The sequence below is a fragment of the Lissotriton vulgaris genome, unplaced genomic scaffold, assembly GCF_964263255.1.
Source record: "Lissotriton vulgaris unplaced genomic scaffold, aLisVul1.2 SCAFFOLD_613, whole genome shotgun sequence".
Taxonomy (NCBI): Eukaryota; Metazoa; Chordata; class Amphibia; order Caudata; family Salamandridae; genus Lissotriton; species Lissotriton vulgaris.
Genome location: NW_028248661.1, coordinates 109,733 through 128,209, shown reverse-complemented (window position 1 = coordinate 128,209; position 18,477 = coordinate 109,733). Strand labels below are relative to the sequence as shown.

Sequence of the window (18,477 nt, the reverse complement as noted above, 5' to 3'; positions counted from 1 at the left end):
CTTTTTATGTCCATATATAGCCTTCAGACCTTTTTTTCCTCACTCCACCCATCCTATCTTTCAGCCTCCTCCTATGATTTTCAGCGACCTTTCCACCTTTCTTTGATCCTCCCACTCTGCCTTTCATCCTCCCACCCTGCATTTCATCCCACTACTCTGCCTTTCGTTCCCTCAGTCTTCCTATCATCCTCTCACTTTGCCTTTCATCCTCCTACTCCGCTTTCGTCCTAAAATTCAGCCTTGACAGTGCAGGAGTCAACTCTGCCTTTCGTGTCTACACTCTTCCTTTCATCCTCCTACTCTGCCTTTCATCCTCCTACTCTGCCTTTCATCCTCCTGCCCTGCCTTCAATTTACAACGGTTTACTTCTGATCCATGTACAAAGCTACTTAACTTTGCTTGAAAAATTAAATGTACTCTTCAGACGCAAGTCCAGCTCATCAGATGCACTTTTTGTGTCTCCAGTGATCTTCTCCAATCCTGGTCTTTCGGTGCCTCGAGGACTTTTGTTGTTGTTTGAGGAGCCAAACCCATGAAGGTGCGTCTGTGTCCAATCACAAATTCACCCTCTTACAGAAAAGAAAACAGAGTAAAAGATTTTTAAACAAGAATATATCACGGTGCAGGGTCTGTCACAAACCAAATTTACCACACTTAAAAGGTGCTTATTATCTTGGTTTTGACACCTCAAAGGCGATCCCAGGGCATCCTCTCCAGGACAGACACACCTTGTGACCTGTGCAGAAAGAGGTGTCATCCTTGAGGCTGAACGCTGATTGGAGGATGCTCAGCCTCTTATGGGTGTATAAAGGACTGGGTCTGGGGTCAAAAAAGCATCTCCCAGAAGGAAGAAACATTGTCTGCTGGTGACCTGAGCACTGCCCAGAACCCGAGGATGGACAGCAGAGGATGGGCCCTGGTCGCAGTGTGTCTGCTGAGCACCTGCTGGTGCTTACCTGTACAGGTGAGACCCCTTTTAACGATGGTATATAGAGCTGAGAGCAGATGCAGGTGAGAGCCGCAGTAACAGTGTTATATATGGTCCTGTGCAGGTGTAGACTCTCAGGTGTGTATCACTGTACGTATACCTGTGCAGGTGAGAGCTGCAGTAATTGGGTTAAATGTATGCTTCGGTTTAGGTGTGGACTCTCAGGTGTGTACACCTGTGTAGATGAGAGCCACATTATCAGGTTATTATGGTTCTGTGTAGGTGTAGGCCCTCAGGTGTGCATCACTTTAAGTGCACTTCACTTGTGTACATGAAAGCTGCATTATTAGTATTATATGGCTGGTGTAACAGTGCTATCTATGGTTATGTGCAGTTGTAGATTCTCAGATGGGCATCACTGTAAGTACACCTGGGATGGTGAGAGCCGTAGTAACAGTGTCATATGTGGTTCTGTGCAGGTGTAGACTCAGGTGTGTACAACTGTGCAGATAAGAGCTGCAGTAACAGTGTGAGATATGGTTCTGTGTAGATGCAGACTGTCAGGTGTGCATCACTATAAGTACACCTGCGCAAGTGAAAGCCACAGTAACAGTGTTATATATGGGTCTGTGAAAGTGCTGATGTAACAGTGTGGTTTTTTTTGGTTGAATATTTGTTATCTATTTTCTAAATGATAAAGCCTGTCTCTCAGATCAGGGGAATGTATACATTTACACCTTGAGTGTTCACAATACAATGGTTTCATGAAGCAAAAGATAGAGGGGTATAAATATAGTAACCAATCCTAGGTTGGGGAATGAATTGCAATCCACATCTTTAGAGACATTTACATTTACATTTATTTCACTTGTAAAGCGCGTAGTTCACCCGAAGGTCTCAGAGCGCTAGGAGCAGACAAGATCCTTGGATTCAGCAGATTCAGAGGAGTTTGAGGGTTGGGATACTAAGGGTTAAAAAGGTAAGTTTTGAGCAGTTTCCGAAATCTGACGTGATCTGGCTCTTTTCTCAAAAGTGTGGGGAGGGAGTTCCATGCTTCTGGGGCGGTTTTGCTGAAGGCTCGGTCCCCGTTCCTAACCGTTCGGACTCTGGGAACGGATAAGAGGGCTTTAGTAGAGGAGCGTAGTGTCCTAAGTGGGATGTGGGCCTTAAGTTTCCTTTCTAGGTAAACTGGTCCATGTCCATTTACTGCCTTATGAACCAGACAGCAGAGTTTGAATTTTATGCGTTTTTTAACGGGGAGCCAGTGCAACGTTCTGAGACAAGCTGCTGACGGGGTTCGCGGAGGAAGGTCTAGTACTAGCCTTGCAGCCATGTTTTGAAGAACCTGAAGTCGGTTTAGTAGTGACTGATTGATGGCTGAGAACAGTGCGTTTCCATAGTCCATCCTGTTTATAACCAGCCCTTGAACTAGGGGCATGCGTGCTGAGAGCGGGATCCATTTAAAGATCTTCCTCAGACTGCGTATCTGGCCATAGCTACTTCCAACTATTTTTTTTATATTCTATTTAGTGGGGGATACCAACCTATTGTGGGTGCACTACCATAACTTCAGGGTACAAAATTATAATTTTTAACAGTAATCAAAAGGTGCTTCTAGAGGAGTGATGCGTATCCTACATCAATGGCTTCTTATGAAGCGGCAATATGTACAATGACCTCTGAGCACACCCACAGTTCACTCATACAATTCGAACGTATATATGGCAAGCAACTCCAATCCTCAGGAGTCGGATCAATGAATATAGTTTCCAAGGTCAATGCACAAAAGAGTCCACTTTCTGTATATGAAGTCCTTGTCATTTATTTCGAATGTTGATTACACCAGCCAACACGTGTTTCGTCGTGCATTAAATAATACCTCGACTTCTTCAGGGCTGTAATCAAACAAAACATTTCCCATGATCAGTATAAATATTTTTCATATAGCTAGATATAGATGTGGGATAGTACCAACCACCATCTAGTAAAATATAAGCCTGCAGAGTGAAGAGTTTGAAATAAGAAAATAAATAGTCGAAAAACCATTCCAGTCCTAATATCCACCATGTATGTGATAAAAAGAAGAAGACCCTACCACCAAGATATATAAACAAGGTATGGGTAAATTATCACCTCTGTATCTTTCAGTATTCTCTCATTCTAATATGGTCCTCACAACGTAAACAACTAATCAATCTGAAAAAACAGAGGCATATCAGAATAATGTATACCTAGAGTACTGTCACTAATATCAAAAAGTAACTGAGTATTCCACAGTGGGATCTTAACAGAAATTATTTGCCAGCTAAAAGTTTAGCGTTCACCCCCTATGTTACTAATAAATTGGGTTTACCTTCGTATTCTCATCACAAATTCATCCAGCAATTTGCCAACAATGTTTATCTCTCCATTCACCTATAATTTCCACTGGAGTCAAAATAAATATATTACAATCAGAATTTACTGCTGGTTAGAATTAATACAAAAACGTGTATCCTATAACACTCACCCAGTAAGTATCGTCTGGTTTGTACTAATAAATAATCTCTTTGACTTCACTTGTCCTCTGTATTCTAAACAACAAAATTAGCACATGTTACTCCCCAATTTACGGTCCATGTACCATAAATAATATAGTTAACCATCGGGTGGGTATAAGAGTCTAACTCAGTACATACTCCTAATCAAAACTGTAAGTACAAATGCAAATATTTTACATAATTATATGCATAAGGTTCCCCTTATCTTCTACACTACTATTATAAAGATCGCCTCTATTAGTAAGCGGAAAATGTCCTCTTGTCTGTAAATAAGCAAAAAGTAGGAAGGCTAATCATATACACACTCCCGAAGTTAATCCTGTGAGACTACATATACTCACCAACGGTAAGTATTCAAATATATTGTACACAGGGTCGTTGTCTTCTCTTGGTTCTGTATACGGCTATCTGTGTCAAAATAATGGCTTTAATGAAATAGCCCATATAAATATTACTGCCACTTAAAGTAAACAAAGTATTTCAACACTCACCAAATATTGGTTTCTTCAAATATCACGACTACCTAGAATATATATATAAGGAAATGGCATTCAATATCTTGTACCGTTCCAATAATCAAAGTCTCAATATGACCCAAGCCAACGTTGCTACAAGTTTACCTGTGTTCAGCTAATTCGCAGCATATCTTCTATCGTCCGACGATTCCAGGCATTGGCGTCTAGCATGGGCGCCATCTTGGAATGTCCTTAAGTACGCTTGTATGCGCGTGCCATCTTGTAGTATGTTCGTACTGATCCTAGATGTATAAGCACGCTGCTACCCATGTGTGCGGGCAAAACAAATACCAGTAATCCGATATCAAGCATCTTTATATAAGTGATGCATATAGTATAAAGCACGTTAACTGTACTCAAATTCAATGAAGTTATTTATTATATCTACTCAATTACCCGATTTCGATCGGGTTTCCGTAATTATTCCTAGTTCCACATCTGACCCTGCGCTCCACCATAAATCCTGGGATAATGCACTAATCTGTTTATGTATACTTATATAAACAGATCACATAATAAAACCAATGTGTGTATGCATATTCTACCATAGGAATGGGTGAGTAGAGTTCATGAAGGGTAAATGTTAGTCAGTTAGCCAGAAGAAAGGCAACCGAGGGTGCAAAATTATCTTAACTGTTCAGTATCATTCCATCTTCAAACATATGATAATTAGATGGGAAGCGAAATCAAATCCTAGGGAACATGTGTCCCTGTACAGTCTAGTACCAGAAAGCCGCTAGATGTCAACAACAGGCATATGGTATGTATACAATCAAAATACAATAGTGAACCTGATATTGGTCAAAGATCAGCACGATTATTACTCATTGCCCAAGAAGTACTGATACTCATTGTCAATATTAAGTCCCTGTTGGACCGATTTCAATTTCATTATCCACAGTACTTCCCTACGTCTGAGTTTCAGAGTTCTGTTACCTCCCCTGGGATCCTGAGGTACATGTTCTATTGCATGATAACAAAATTGGTGATCTCCCTGATTATCAATGTTCTGTACAAAATGAGCAGCAATTGGGTATCTGGTGTCCCCATTTTTCCATGCCCTAATATGCTCCATCATCCTGTCCCTAAGTCTTCTTATCGTGCTGCCCACGTAAATCTGTCCGCATGTGCCGGATATGATATATACAACAAAGGAGGTTTCACAGTTAATGAAGGTATCTATTTCAAACATTGCTGAGTTATTGTAACTGAAACTCACAATCTTTTTACAAGCCCATCTACAGCAATTACATCGCCCACATTTGTGGAATCCTTTAGTTAAGTTCCTGGGCCAGATTTCTCTATTCCTGATAGGATAGCTCTGGCTCAAGTCACTCGCCAAGGTTCTCCCTTTCCTAAAGGTCACAGCCGGTCTCTGTCCAATATGTGCTGATAGATCCTTATCAGCAGACAACAGGTGCCAGTGTCGATTCAAAATGGAGTATAATTTATTAGACTCTGTATTATAATTGGTCACTAGGCGAACCTCTCGTTCTTTCTTCTCTTTAGTCTCCTTATCTTTTAATGTATGTGATCGTTCAAGTTTGTACACACGTCTTTCCGCCTTCTCAATAACTGCCCGTTGGTAACCCCTAGCTAGAAATCTGGAAGACATATCCTGTACTGTATCCTTAAATTCATCATTCTCCGAACAGTTTCTCCTAGCCCGGACCATCTCTCCATATGGGATGGATTTTATCTGAAAATTAGGGTGGCAACTCTTAGCATGTAATAGTGAGTTACAACTAGTATCCTTTCTGTACATCTTGGAACACAACTTATTTCCCTTAGTATAAAGCTCAACATCGAGAAAATAAATTTTCTCCTTATCATATTGCGTTGTGAACCTCAGGTTAACATCATTGCTGTTAAGGTATTAAAAAAAACACAGAAGGTCCTCAAGGCTGCCAGTCCAGATCATGAGACAGTCGTCTATGAAACGACCCCAATATTGAATATATTCAATCCACCTGACCCCACGACGACCCCAGATCCACTCCGCCTCGAACCATCCCATGAACAGGTTGGCAAAAGACGGAGCAAACCTGGAGCCCATCGCGGTCCCAAGGCGCTGTCTATACCAGTTGCGATTGAACACAAATACATTGTTATTGAGTACTATCTGTGTCATATCAAGTATCATCTTTGTGTGCTCAAAATATTCAGCCGGTCTCCTGCTGAAAAAGGTCTCTACTGCATGAATTCCCAATGTGTGGTCTATATTCGAATACAATGAAACCACATCTAGTGTTACAAGATACATATCACTTTGCCAGGTCACATCTGACATCATGTTTAAGACATGCTTAGTGTCCCGAATATAGGAGGGCAAGTTCTCGACAAACGGTCTCATAAATATGTCAATGTACTCAGATATCTTTTCAGTCGGACCACCAATACCAGAGATAATTGGCCGTCCGGGTGGGTTCTCTCTATTCTTATGTACCTTAGGTAAGGTGTATAAACAGGGAGCTTTAGGTGCTGAAATTGTCATATAATTATATTCATCCAAGTCCAATAGTGACAGGTCATACCAATTTTTAAGTTTCTCATTAATCAGTGTAGTTAGGGATGGTAGTGGATTGCTAGATAAGGACTCATAATATTTACGATCCTCTAACTGTGACATAATTTCTGCATTATATTTAGTGGTATCCATTACAACCACATTACCACCCTTATCAGCCATTCGAATTGTAATGTCATCATTGGATTTGAGGAGTTTAAGTGCTTTCCTTTCTCCCTGTGTAAGGTTGTCTGGTTCTTTATAGAAGCCACCTTTTGACCGTTTATCAATGAGTTTATCAATTTCAAATTCCACAGACTTGTGGAAAGCATCTATAGTGTTGCCTGTACCCAATTGCGGTGTCCACTTAGATTTTAATTTTAGACCGCTGCTTTGACTGAGATACCTGTTGATCTCTAAGTCTTCCAGAACTCTAGACAGTGTAATAGGGTCTTCCTCATTCTCTGTTAGAGAAAGTAGTAATTTTGTAGCATTAGCCCCTTCTATAGTCAAGTCACTCAATTGGTTGTGTAAAGTGGTGCTTTTGTCTTTCAAAGGTGCATGAACAAAAAAATTTTTAATTTTCAAAAGTCTCACAAATTTATATACATCAATCTTGGTCATGTACCAGTCCGAGATAACACTAGGACAAAATCCTAATCCCTTTTTCAACAGTTTAATCATATCATTAGTCAATACAAGTTCAGATATATTAATGATCTCAATCTCATTCCCAGTACTACTCTGTGTATTATTTAGTCCTTCCATGACCTCAGCCTCATTCCCCTTCTTGCTCCTTGTTGACCCCCTGCCCCTGGATCCTCTCCTTGTCTTGTATTTCCGCCACCTCTGCCCCTGATCGTAGAGTCCTGATTCCCAATTCTGTGACGCTTCACCTCTTCTAAAAAAGCATTCTCTCGTGTGCCTGGCTCGGCCACCGCCCCTCCATTCACCTCCTCATTCTCACTACTGACAATAGATGAGGCATCAGTTTCACTAGCTGCAACGCTAGGTGTGGCAGTTGTTTTCTGTTTGGAACCACGGGGTTGTCTAACCAAATAATCAAAGCGCTTAGCAAAGGTGAAAACGCGACCTGCTTTATAATCATTCTCATCTCTTTGCAGCTTCCTTGCCTTCCTACGCTTTATATCCGCCTGGAGGTCTGTTAGAAAATTATCTAAAATAGTGTAGTTTCTAATGGTCACTTCTGGTTGATTGAGTTCTTTAATCTCCTCTTCTAGTTTATGTATTTCGTCAAGCAATTTCTTAATCTTCCTCTCTGCATTCTCAATAAGAATGTTAATAAGATTCCTAGAGGAATTGGTGAGCTCCTGCTCCCAATTTGCTAACAGATCAGGTTCCAGGTCTTCGTATGTGGGCATGATCTGAGATCTCAAGCCCCTAGGTATTCTATTAAGAGAGAGATACTACTTCAATGTAGCTGCGTCCCACCACTTGTTAAGCTCTTGTCTTTTCAAATTCTCCAATCTTTTAAATTTCTCCTTCAAACCCTCCGTCTTAGCAGGTATAGGTGCATTGACTGTCTTGCCTTGTTTATTCCCTGTCTTGAGGTTATTAAATAACTCTTGTGCTTCCTGATCTCTATTCATCATAAAGTCAGGTCTAACGTACCCTCCAGGTGGCAGCTCCAAGTTGCAAAAAACTCTATTTAGTGGGGGATACCAACCTATTGTGGGCGCACTACCATAACTTCAGGGTACAAAATTATAATTTTTAACAGTAATCAAAAGGTGCTTCTAGAGGAGTGATGCGTATCCTACATCAATGGCTTCTTATGAGTAGATATAATAAGTAACTTCATTGAATTTGAGTACAGTTAACGTGCTTTATACTATATGCATCACTTATATAAAGATGCTTGATATCGGATTACTGGTATTTGTTTTGCCCGCACACATGGGTAGCAGCGTGCTTATACATCTAGGATCAGTACGAACATACTACAAGATGGCGCGCGCATACAAGCGTACTTAAGGACATTCCAAGATGGCGCCCATGCTAGACGCCAATGCTTGGAATCGTCGGACGATAGAAGATATGCTGCGAATTAGCTGAACACAGGTAAACTTGTAGCAACGTTGGCTTGGGTCATATTGAGACTTTGATTATTGGAACGGTACAAGATATTGAATGCCGTTTCCTTATATATATATTCTAGGTAGTCGTGATATTTGAAGAAACCAATATTTGGTGAGTGTTGAAATACTTTGTTTACTTTAAGTGGCAGTAATATTTATATGGGCTATTTCATTAAAGCCATTATTTTGACACAGATAGCCGTATACAGAACCAAGAGAAGACAACGACCCTGTGTACAATATATTTGAATACTTACCGTTGGTGAGTATATGTAGTCTCACAGGATTAACTTCGGGAGTGTGTATATGATTAGCCTTCCTACTTTTTGCTTATTTACAGACAAGAGGACATTTTCCGCTTACTAATAGAGGCGATCTTTATAATAGTAGTGTAGAAGATAAGGGGAACCTTATGCATATAATTATGTAAAATATTTGCATTTGTACTTACAGTTTTGATTAGGAGTATGTACTAAGTTAGACTCTTATACCCACCCGATGGTTAACTATATTATTTATGGTACATGGACCGTAAATTGGGGAGTAACATGTGCTAATTTTGTTGTTTAGAATTCAGAGGACAAGTGAAGTCAAAGAGATTATTTATTAGTACAAACCAGACGATACTTACTGGGTGAGTGTTATAGGATACACGTTTTTGTATTAATTCTAACCAGCAGTAAATTCTGATTGTAATATATTTATTTTGACTCCAGTGGAAATTATAGGTGAATGGAGAGATAAACATTGTTGGCAAATTGCTGGATGAATTTGTGATGAGAATACGAAGGTAAACCCAATTTATTAGTAACATAGGGGGTGAACGCTAAACTTTTAGCTGGCAAATAATTTCTGTTAAGATCCCACTGTGGAATACTCAGTTACTTTTTGATATTAGTGACAGTACTCTAGGTATACATTATTCTGATATGCCTCTGTTTTTTCAGATTGATTAGTTGTTTACGTTGTGAGGACCATATTAGAATGAGAGAATACTGAAAGATACAGAGGTGATAATTTACCCATACCTTGTTTATATATCTTGGTGGTAGGGTCTTCTTCTTTTTATCACATACATGGTGGATATTAGGACTGGAATGGTTTTTCGACTATTTATTTTCTTATTTCAAACTCTTCACTCTGCAGGCTTATATTTTACTAGATGGTGGTTGGTACTATCCCACATCTATATCTAGCTATATGAAAAATATTTATACTGATCATGGGAAATGTTTTGTTTGATTACAGCCCTGAAGAAGTCGAGGTATTATTTAATGCACGACGAAACACGTGTTGGCTGGTGTAATCAACATTCGAAATAAATTACAAGGACTTCATATACAGAAAGTGGACTCTTTTGTGCATTGACCTTGGAAACTATATTCATTGATCCGACTCCTGAGGATTGGAGTTGCTTGCCATATATACGTTCGAATTGTATGAGTGAACTGTGGGTGTGCTCAGAGGTCATTGTACATATTGCCGCTTCATCAGAAGCCATTGATGTAGGATACGCATCACTCCTCTAGAAGCACCTTTTGATTACTGTTAAAAATTATAATTTTGTACCCTGAAGTTATGGTAGTGCGCCCACAATAGGTTGGTATCCCCCACTAAATAGAGTTTTTTGCAACTTGGAGCTGCCACCTGGAGGGTACGTTAGACCTGTCTTTATGATGAATAGAGATCAGGAAGCACAAGAGTTATTTAATAACCTCAAGACAGGGAATAAACAAGGCAAGACAGTCAATGCACCTATACCTGCTAAGACGGAGGGTTTGAAGGAGAAATTTAAAAGATTGGAGAATTTGAAAAGACAAGAGCTTAACAAGTGGTGGGACGCAGCTACATTGAAGCAGTATCTCTCTCTTAATAGAATACCTAGGGGCTTGAGATCTCAGATCATGCCCACATACGAAGACCTGGAACCTGATCTGTTAGCAAATTGGGAGCAGGAGCTCACCAATTCCTCTAGGAATCTTATTAACATTCTTATTGAGAATGCAGAGAGGAAGATTAAGAAATTGCTTGAAGAAATACATAAACTAGAAGAGGAGATTAAAGAACTCAATCAACCAGAAGTGACCATTAGAAACTACACTATTTTAGATAATTTTCTAACAGACCTCCAGGCGGATATAAAGCGTAGGAAGGCAAGGAAGCTGCAAAGAGATGAGAATGATTATAAAGCAGGTCGCGTTTTCACCTTTGCTAAGCGCTTTGATTATTTGGTTAGACAACCCCGTGGTTCCAAACAGAAAACAACTGCCACACCTAGCGTTGCAGCTAGTGAAACTGATGCCTCATCTATTGTCAGTAGTGAGAATGAGGAGGTGAATGGAGGGGCGGTGGCCGAGCCAGGCACACGAGAGAATGCTTTTTTAGAAGAGGTGAAGTGTCACAGAATTGGGAATCGGGACTCTACGATCAGGGGCAGAGGTGGCGGAAATACAAGACAAGGAGAGGATCCAGGGGCAGGGGGTCAACAAGGAGCAAGAAGGGGAATGAGGCTGAGGTCATGGAAGGACTAAATAATACACAGAGTAGTACTGGGAATGAGATTGAGATCATTAATATATCTGAACTTGTATTGACTAATGATATGATTAAACTGTTGAAAAAGGGATTAGGATTTTGTCCTAGTGTTATCTCGGACTGGTACATGACCAAGATTGATGTATATAAATTTGTGAGACTTTTGAAAATTAAAATTTTTTTTGTTCATGCACCTTTGAAAGACAAAAGCACCACTTTACACAACCAATTGAGTGACTTGACTATAGAAGGGGCTAATGCTACAAAATTACTACTTTCTCTAACAGAGAATGAGGAAGACCCTATTACACTGTCTAGAGTTCTGGAAGACTTAGAGATCAACAGGTATCTCAGTCAAAGCAGCGGTCTAAAATTAAAATCTAAGTGGACACCGCAATTGGGTACAGGCAACACTATAGATGCTTTCCACAAGTCTGTGGAATTTGAAATTGATAAACTCATTGATAAACGGTCAAAAGGTGGCTTCTATAAAGAACCAGACAACCTTACACAGGGAGAAAGGAAAGCACTTAAACTCCTCAAATCCAATGATGACATTACAATTCGAATGGCTGATAAGGGTGGTAATGTGGTTGTAATGGATACCACTAAATATAATGCAGAAATTATGTCACAGTTAGAGGATCGTAAATATTATGAGTCCTTATCTAGCAATCCACTACCATCCCTAACTACACTGATTAATGAGAAACTTAAAAATTGGTATGACCTGTCACTATTGGACTTGGATGAATATAATTATATGACAATTTCAGCACCTAAAGCTCCCTGTTTATACACCTTACCTAAGGTACATAAGAATAGAGAGAACCCACCCGGACGGCCAATTATCTCTGGTATTGGTGGTCCGACTGAAAAGATATCTGAGTACATTGACATATTTATGAGACCGTTTGTCGAGAACTTGCCCTCCTATATTCGGGACACTAAGCATGTCTTAAACATGATGTCAGATGTGACCTGGCAAAGTGATATGTATCTTGTAACACTAGATGTGGTTTCATTGTATTCGAATATAGACCACACATTGGGAATTCATGCAGTAGAGACCTTTTTCAGCAGGAGACCGGCTGAATATTTTGAGCACACAAAGATGATACTTGATATGACACAGATAGTACTCAATAACAATGTATTTGTGTTCAATCGCAACTGGTATAGACAGCGCCTTGGGACCGCGATGGGCTCCAGGTTTGCTCCGTCTTTTGCCAACCTGTTCATGGGATGGTTCGAGGCGGAGTGGATCTGGGGTCGTCGTGGGGTCAGGTGGATTGAATATATTCAATATTGGGGTCGTTTCATAGACGACTGTCTCATGATCTGGACTGGCAGCCTTGAGGACCTTCTGTGTTTTTTTGAATACCTTAACAGCAATGATGTTAACCTGAGGTTCACAACGCAATATGATAAGGAGAAAATTTATTTTCTCGATGTTGAGCTTTATACTAAGGGAAATAAGTTGTGTTCCAAGATGTACAGAAAGGAGACTAGTTGTAACTCACTATTACATGCTAAGAGTTGCCACCCTAATTTTCAGATAAAATCCATCCCATATGGAGAGATGGTCCGGGCTAGGAGAAACTGTTCGGAGAATGATGAATTTAAGGATACAGTACAGGATATGTCTTCCAGATTTCTAGCTAGGGGTTACCAACGGGCAGTTATTGAGAATGCGAAAAGACGTGTGTACAAACTTGAACGATCACATACATTAAAAGATAAGGAGACTAAAGAGAAGAAAGAACGAGAGGTTCGCCTAGTGACCAATTATAATACAGAGTCTAATAAATTATACTCCATTTTGAATCGACACTGGCACCTGTTGTCTGCTGATAAGGATCTATCAGCACATATTGGACAGAGACCGGCTGTGACCTTTAGGAAAGGGAGAACCTTGGCGAGTGACTTGAGCCCAAGCTATCCTATCAGGAATAGAGAAATCTGGCCCAGGAACTTAACTAAAGGATTCCACAAATGTGGGCGATGTAATTGCTGTAGATGGGCTTGTAAAAAGATTGTGAGTTTCAGTTACAATAACTCAGCAATGTTTGAAATAGATACCTTCATTAACTGTGAAACCTCCTTTGTTGTATATATCATAGCCTGCACATGCGGACAGATTTACGTGGGCAGCACGATAAGAAGACTTAGGGACAGGATGATGGAGCATATTAGGGCATGGAAAATTGGGGACACCAGATACCCAATTGCTGCTCATTTTGTACAGAACATTGATAATCAGGGAGATCACCAATTTTGTTATCATGCAATAGAACATGTACCTCAGGATCCCAGGGGAGGTAACAGAACTCTGAAACTCAGACGTAGGGAAGTACTGTGGATAATGAAATTGAAATCGGTCCAACAGGGACTTAATATTGACAATGAGTATCAGTACTTCTTGGGCAATGAGTAATAATCGTGCTGATCTTTGACCAATATCAGGTTCACTATTGTATTTTGATTGTATACATACCATATGCCTGTTGTTGACATCTAGCGGCTTTCTGGTACTAGACTGTACAGGGACACATGTTCCCTAGGATTTGATTTCGCTTCCCATCTAATTATCATATGTTTGAAGATGGAATGATACTGAACAGTTAAGATAATTTTGCACCCTCGGTTGCCTTTCTTCTGGCTAACTGACTAACATTTACCCTTCATGAACTCTACTCACCCATTCCTATGGTAGAATATGCATACACACATTGGTTTTATTATGTGATCTGTTTATATAAGTATACATAAACAGATTAGTGCATTATCCCAGGATTTATGGTGGAGCGCAGGGTCAGATGTGGAACTAGGAATAATTACGGAAACCCGATCGAAATCGGGTAATTGAGTAGATATAATAAGTAACTTCATTGAATTTGAGTACAGTTAACGTGCTTTATACTATATGCATCACTTATATAAAGATGCTTGATATCGGATTACTGGTATTTGTTTTGCCCGCACACATGGGTAGCAGCGTGCTTATACATCTAGGATCAGTACGAACATACTACAAGATGGCGCGCGCATACAAGCGTACTTAAGGACATTCCAAGATGGCGCCCATGCTAGACGCCGATGCTTGGAATCGTCGGACGATAGAAAATATGCTGCGAATTAGCTGAACACAGGTAAACTTGTAGCAACGTTGGCTTGGGTCATATTGAGACTTTGATTATTGGAACGGTACAAGATATTGAATGCCGTTTCCTTATATATATATTCTAGGTAGTCGTGATATTTGAAGAAACCAATATTTGGTGAGTGTTGAAATACTTTGTTTACTTTAAGTGGCAGTAATATTTATATGGGCTATTTCATTAAAGCCATTATTTTGACACAGATAGCCGTATACAGAACCAAGAGAAGACAACGACCCTGTGTACAATATATTTGAATACTTACCGTTGGTGAGTATATGTAGTCTCACAGGATTAACTTCGGGAGTGTGTATATGATTAGCCTTCCTACTTTTTGCTTATTTACAGACAAGAGGACATTTTCCGCTTACTAATAGAGGCGATCTTTATAATAGTAGTGTAGAAGATAAGGGGAACCTTATGCATATAATTATGTAAAATATTTGCATTTGTACTTACAGTTTTGATTAGGAGTATGTACTGAGTTAGACTCTTATACCCACCCGATGGTTAACTATATTATTTATGGTACATGGACCGTAAATTGGGGAGTAACATGTGCTAATTTTGTTGTTTAGAATACAGAGGACAAGTGAAGTCAAAGAGATTATTTATTAGTACAAACCAGACGATACTTACTGGGTGAGTGTTATAGGATACACGTTTTTGTATTAATTCTAACCAGCAGTAAATTCTGATTGTAATATATTTATTTTGACTCCAGTGGAAATTATAGGTGAATGGAGAGATAAACATTGTTGGCAAATTGCTGGATGAATTTGTGATGAGAATACGAAGGTAAACCCAATTTATTAGTAACATAGGGGGTGAACGCTAAACTTTTAGCTGGCAAATAATTTCTGTTAAGATCCCACTGTGGAATACTCAGTTACTTTTTGATATTAGTGACAGTACTCTAGGTATACATTATTCTGATATGCCTCTGTTTTTTCAGATTGATTAGTTGTTTACGTTGTGAGGACCATATTAGAATGAGAGAATACTGAAAGATACAGAGGTGATAATTTACCCATACCTTGTTTATATATCTTGGTGGTAGGGTCTTCTTCTTTTTATCACATACATGGTGGATATTAGGACTGGAATGGTTTTTCGACTATTTATTTTCTTATTTCAAACTCTTCACTCTGCAGGCTTATATTTTACTAGATGGTGGTTGGTACTATCCCACATCTATATCTAGCTATATGAAAAATATTTATACTGATCATGGGAAATGTTTTGTTTGATTACAGCCCTGAAGAAGTCGAGGTATTATTTAATGCACGACGAAACACGTGTTGGCTGGTGTAATCAACATTCGAAATAAATTACAAGGACTTCATATACAGAAAGTGGACTCTTTTGTGCATTGACCTTGGAAACTATATTCATTGATCCGACTCCTGAGGATTGGAGTTGCTTGCCATATATACGTTCGAATTGTATGAGTGAACTGTGGGTGTGCTCAGAGGTCATTGTACATATTTTTTTTATATGTTCGGACATAGTGAGCTTGTTATCTAGGATTACACCCAGGTTCCTGACGTAAGGTTTGGGGGCAGGGCACATGCCCAGGGCGTCAGGCCACCAGTCCGGTGACCAGATTTGGTCAGCTTTGCCAAAGAGCATGACTTCGGTCTTCCCTGCGTTCATCATGAGGTAGTTTCTAGTCATCCACTCTTGTATATTAATCATACAGTTTTTGAACCTAAATTTAGCATTGTCATTGTTTTGGCTAATGGTGACGAGAATTTGGGTATCGTCAGCATAAGATATTGTCCCAAAACCGCATTCTCTGATGATCTTGGCCAAAGGGGAAACATAAATATTGAAAAGGGTCGGGCTTAAAATAGATCCCTGTGGGACTCCTTTGTCATTTTTATAGGAGATAGAGGTGTGGTCACCGATTTGGACCCTTGATCGTCTATTTTCAAGATAGCTTGATATCCATTTAAGAGCGTTTCCTTCGACACCAATCTCGACAAGGCGCTCCAACAGTATGCGATGCGAGATGGTGTCGAAGGCCGCAGATAAATCCAGTAATATCAGGATGGCTGATTTTTTTGAGTCTAGGGATAGCCTGATATTATCTACTACCTCCAGCAGGGCTGTTTCGGTGCTGTGGAATGCCCTGAAACCGGATTGGGATGGATCAAGGAGTTTATTTGATTCCAGGTGGGCAACAAGTTGTTTATTTATTAGGGTCTCCATGACTTTCCCAAAGAGTGGCAGAAGGGAGATAGGCCTATAGTTTGTAAATTGATCAGGATCAGCGTTTGGTTTCTTCAGAATGGGCCTGATTATAGCTTTTTTCCAATGGTCAGGGACAGCACAATGTTGTATTGACTGATTAAAAATATTTGTCAAGGTAGGGATCAAAACTGGGGAGATTTTATGTAAGACTTGTGGCGAAGCAGGGTCGCCCGGTGCTCCAGATTTCATTTTCAGCAGTGCGTGATTTACGTCCTGCTCAGTCAAGGGCAAGAACAGTTTCAACGTGTTATTGTGGCTGTCATGGGAGGTTTGCCTTTCAATGGGAGGAGTGCTGGCCTCAACCTCAGTTGTTTGCTTAGGAAATCGTTCATGAATTTCGGTTATTTTATCATGAAAGTAGGAGGCCACAGAATCGACCCATGTTTTGGAGTCAGGAAGCGCCTGTTGAGCACCTGGGGGTGTGGTAAACTCCTTCACAATATTGAATAGTTCTCGTTGCGAATTTGCTGCTAGGGCGATCCTGTTACCCAAATAGACTTTTTTAGCCTCAGCAATGTCCTGCATATACTGTCTATGAGCCGCTTTGTATAAGTGTCTATCTTGAGCGCTTTTTGTCTGTCTCCATTTTCGCTCTGCCAGCCTAGTAGCGCATTTTCTTTGTTTGAGTTCCGGTGTAAACCATAGAGAGTTATTTCTTGGAGGTTTAGAAGTGCGCATAGGCGCTATCTCATCAAGTGCAGTGGTAATGGCTGATTCAAATTCCACGGCGGTTTGGCTAAGATTGGTACATTGGGCAGTAGAGGGCGGGGAAAAGGATTCGCTAAAGGCAGGTATGGTGATTTTATTCCATGGCCTGGTTTTTTTCATTTTTGTTGGGCGGGTCATCGGAATCTGAGATCCGCTTATAGCGAAATTTATGATGTAATGATCTGTCCAAAAGACTAAGTCACTTTGAGTAATCGTGACTTTAGGGGAATTTGTACAAATGAGATCAAGAGTGTGTCCAGCTATGTGAGTTGGACCTGTGGGGAGTTGACAGAGTTGTAGGGCTTCTAAATTGGTGGTTAGATCTATAGTGCAAGGATCAGTGGTAAATTCAAGGTGGTAATTTACGTCTCCCAGAAGGATGAAATTCTTTGTAGTTAGAGCATAAGGTGCTATGGCTTCTACTAACTTCTCAGAGAAGTTAGTTTTAGAGCCGGGAGGTCTGTAAATGAGAGCCACCTTCCATGCTTCTTTGTTGTTCACTGTTATCGTGGCTATAAGCAGCTCTCCCCAGCATTCGAGATGAGAGTCGTTCATATGAATTTTTATGGCTGAATCATAGATTATTGCTGTTCCTCCTCCTTTTTTGTTACCAGGGCGGTCGAGTCTGTGTATTTTATAGGCCGGGGGTAGGGCAATGGCAATGTCTGGTGTGGACGACTCCTGGAGCCAAGTTTCAGTGACAAACAATATGTCAGGTTTCACAGAGTCTAAGAGTGCCCAAATTTGTAATGCGTGTTTGGCCATTGACCTAGCGTTGCAGTAGAGGCATACTAGTTTAGGTGGGGGCTTTAAAGTGCAGATGGTTTTCCCAGGTTTAGGAGCAGAGTTAGATAGGGAGTTAAAAGAGCGGGGGTCTAGGACCAAAGGTTTGGCTGGGTTGAGATTGCGAAGTTCCGTAGCAGTATACCTGATAATGCCCATTTCTTCAGTACAGCGTGCGCAGGGGGTCGTGAAAGTTTTGGGCAGGGTCCCTGGCGTCTGGAGTCGGCCGGGAGCGGACGGGCGCAGACGGGCTTGCCTTTGGCGCGCCTTCGGCGCGCCGCCGGCGCGCCGCTGCGCGCGTCCGCTCTGCGCGCTGTGATTAGTAAGGCCAGTGGGCGGGGCCGTTAACAGGCTTGGAGCGCTGACCCTGCTGGTTCCAGGGAGGAATGCCGCTTCCAAGATGGTGTAGACCCCTCCGCTCAAACGGCACAAGCCGCGGCGGACCA

General features: G+C 40.7%; 1 protein-coding gene across 1 annotated transcript in view; it reads left to right on the top strand.

Moving 5' to 3' along the window:
- Positions 1 to 880: 880 nt before the first annotated feature.
- The window catches only part of LOC147663867 (embryonic protein UVS.2-like), a gene marked incomplete at its 3' end in the record, with an annotated part of 102,407 nt that continues 84,810 nt past the window's right edge, over positions 881 to 18,477 (top strand). The window contains exon 1 of the mRNA XM_086950138.1: positions 881 to 964. Coding sequence (XP_086806264.1) covers positions 896 to 964 — 69 coding nt within the window. The remainder of the gene's footprint in view (positions 965 to 18,477) is intronic.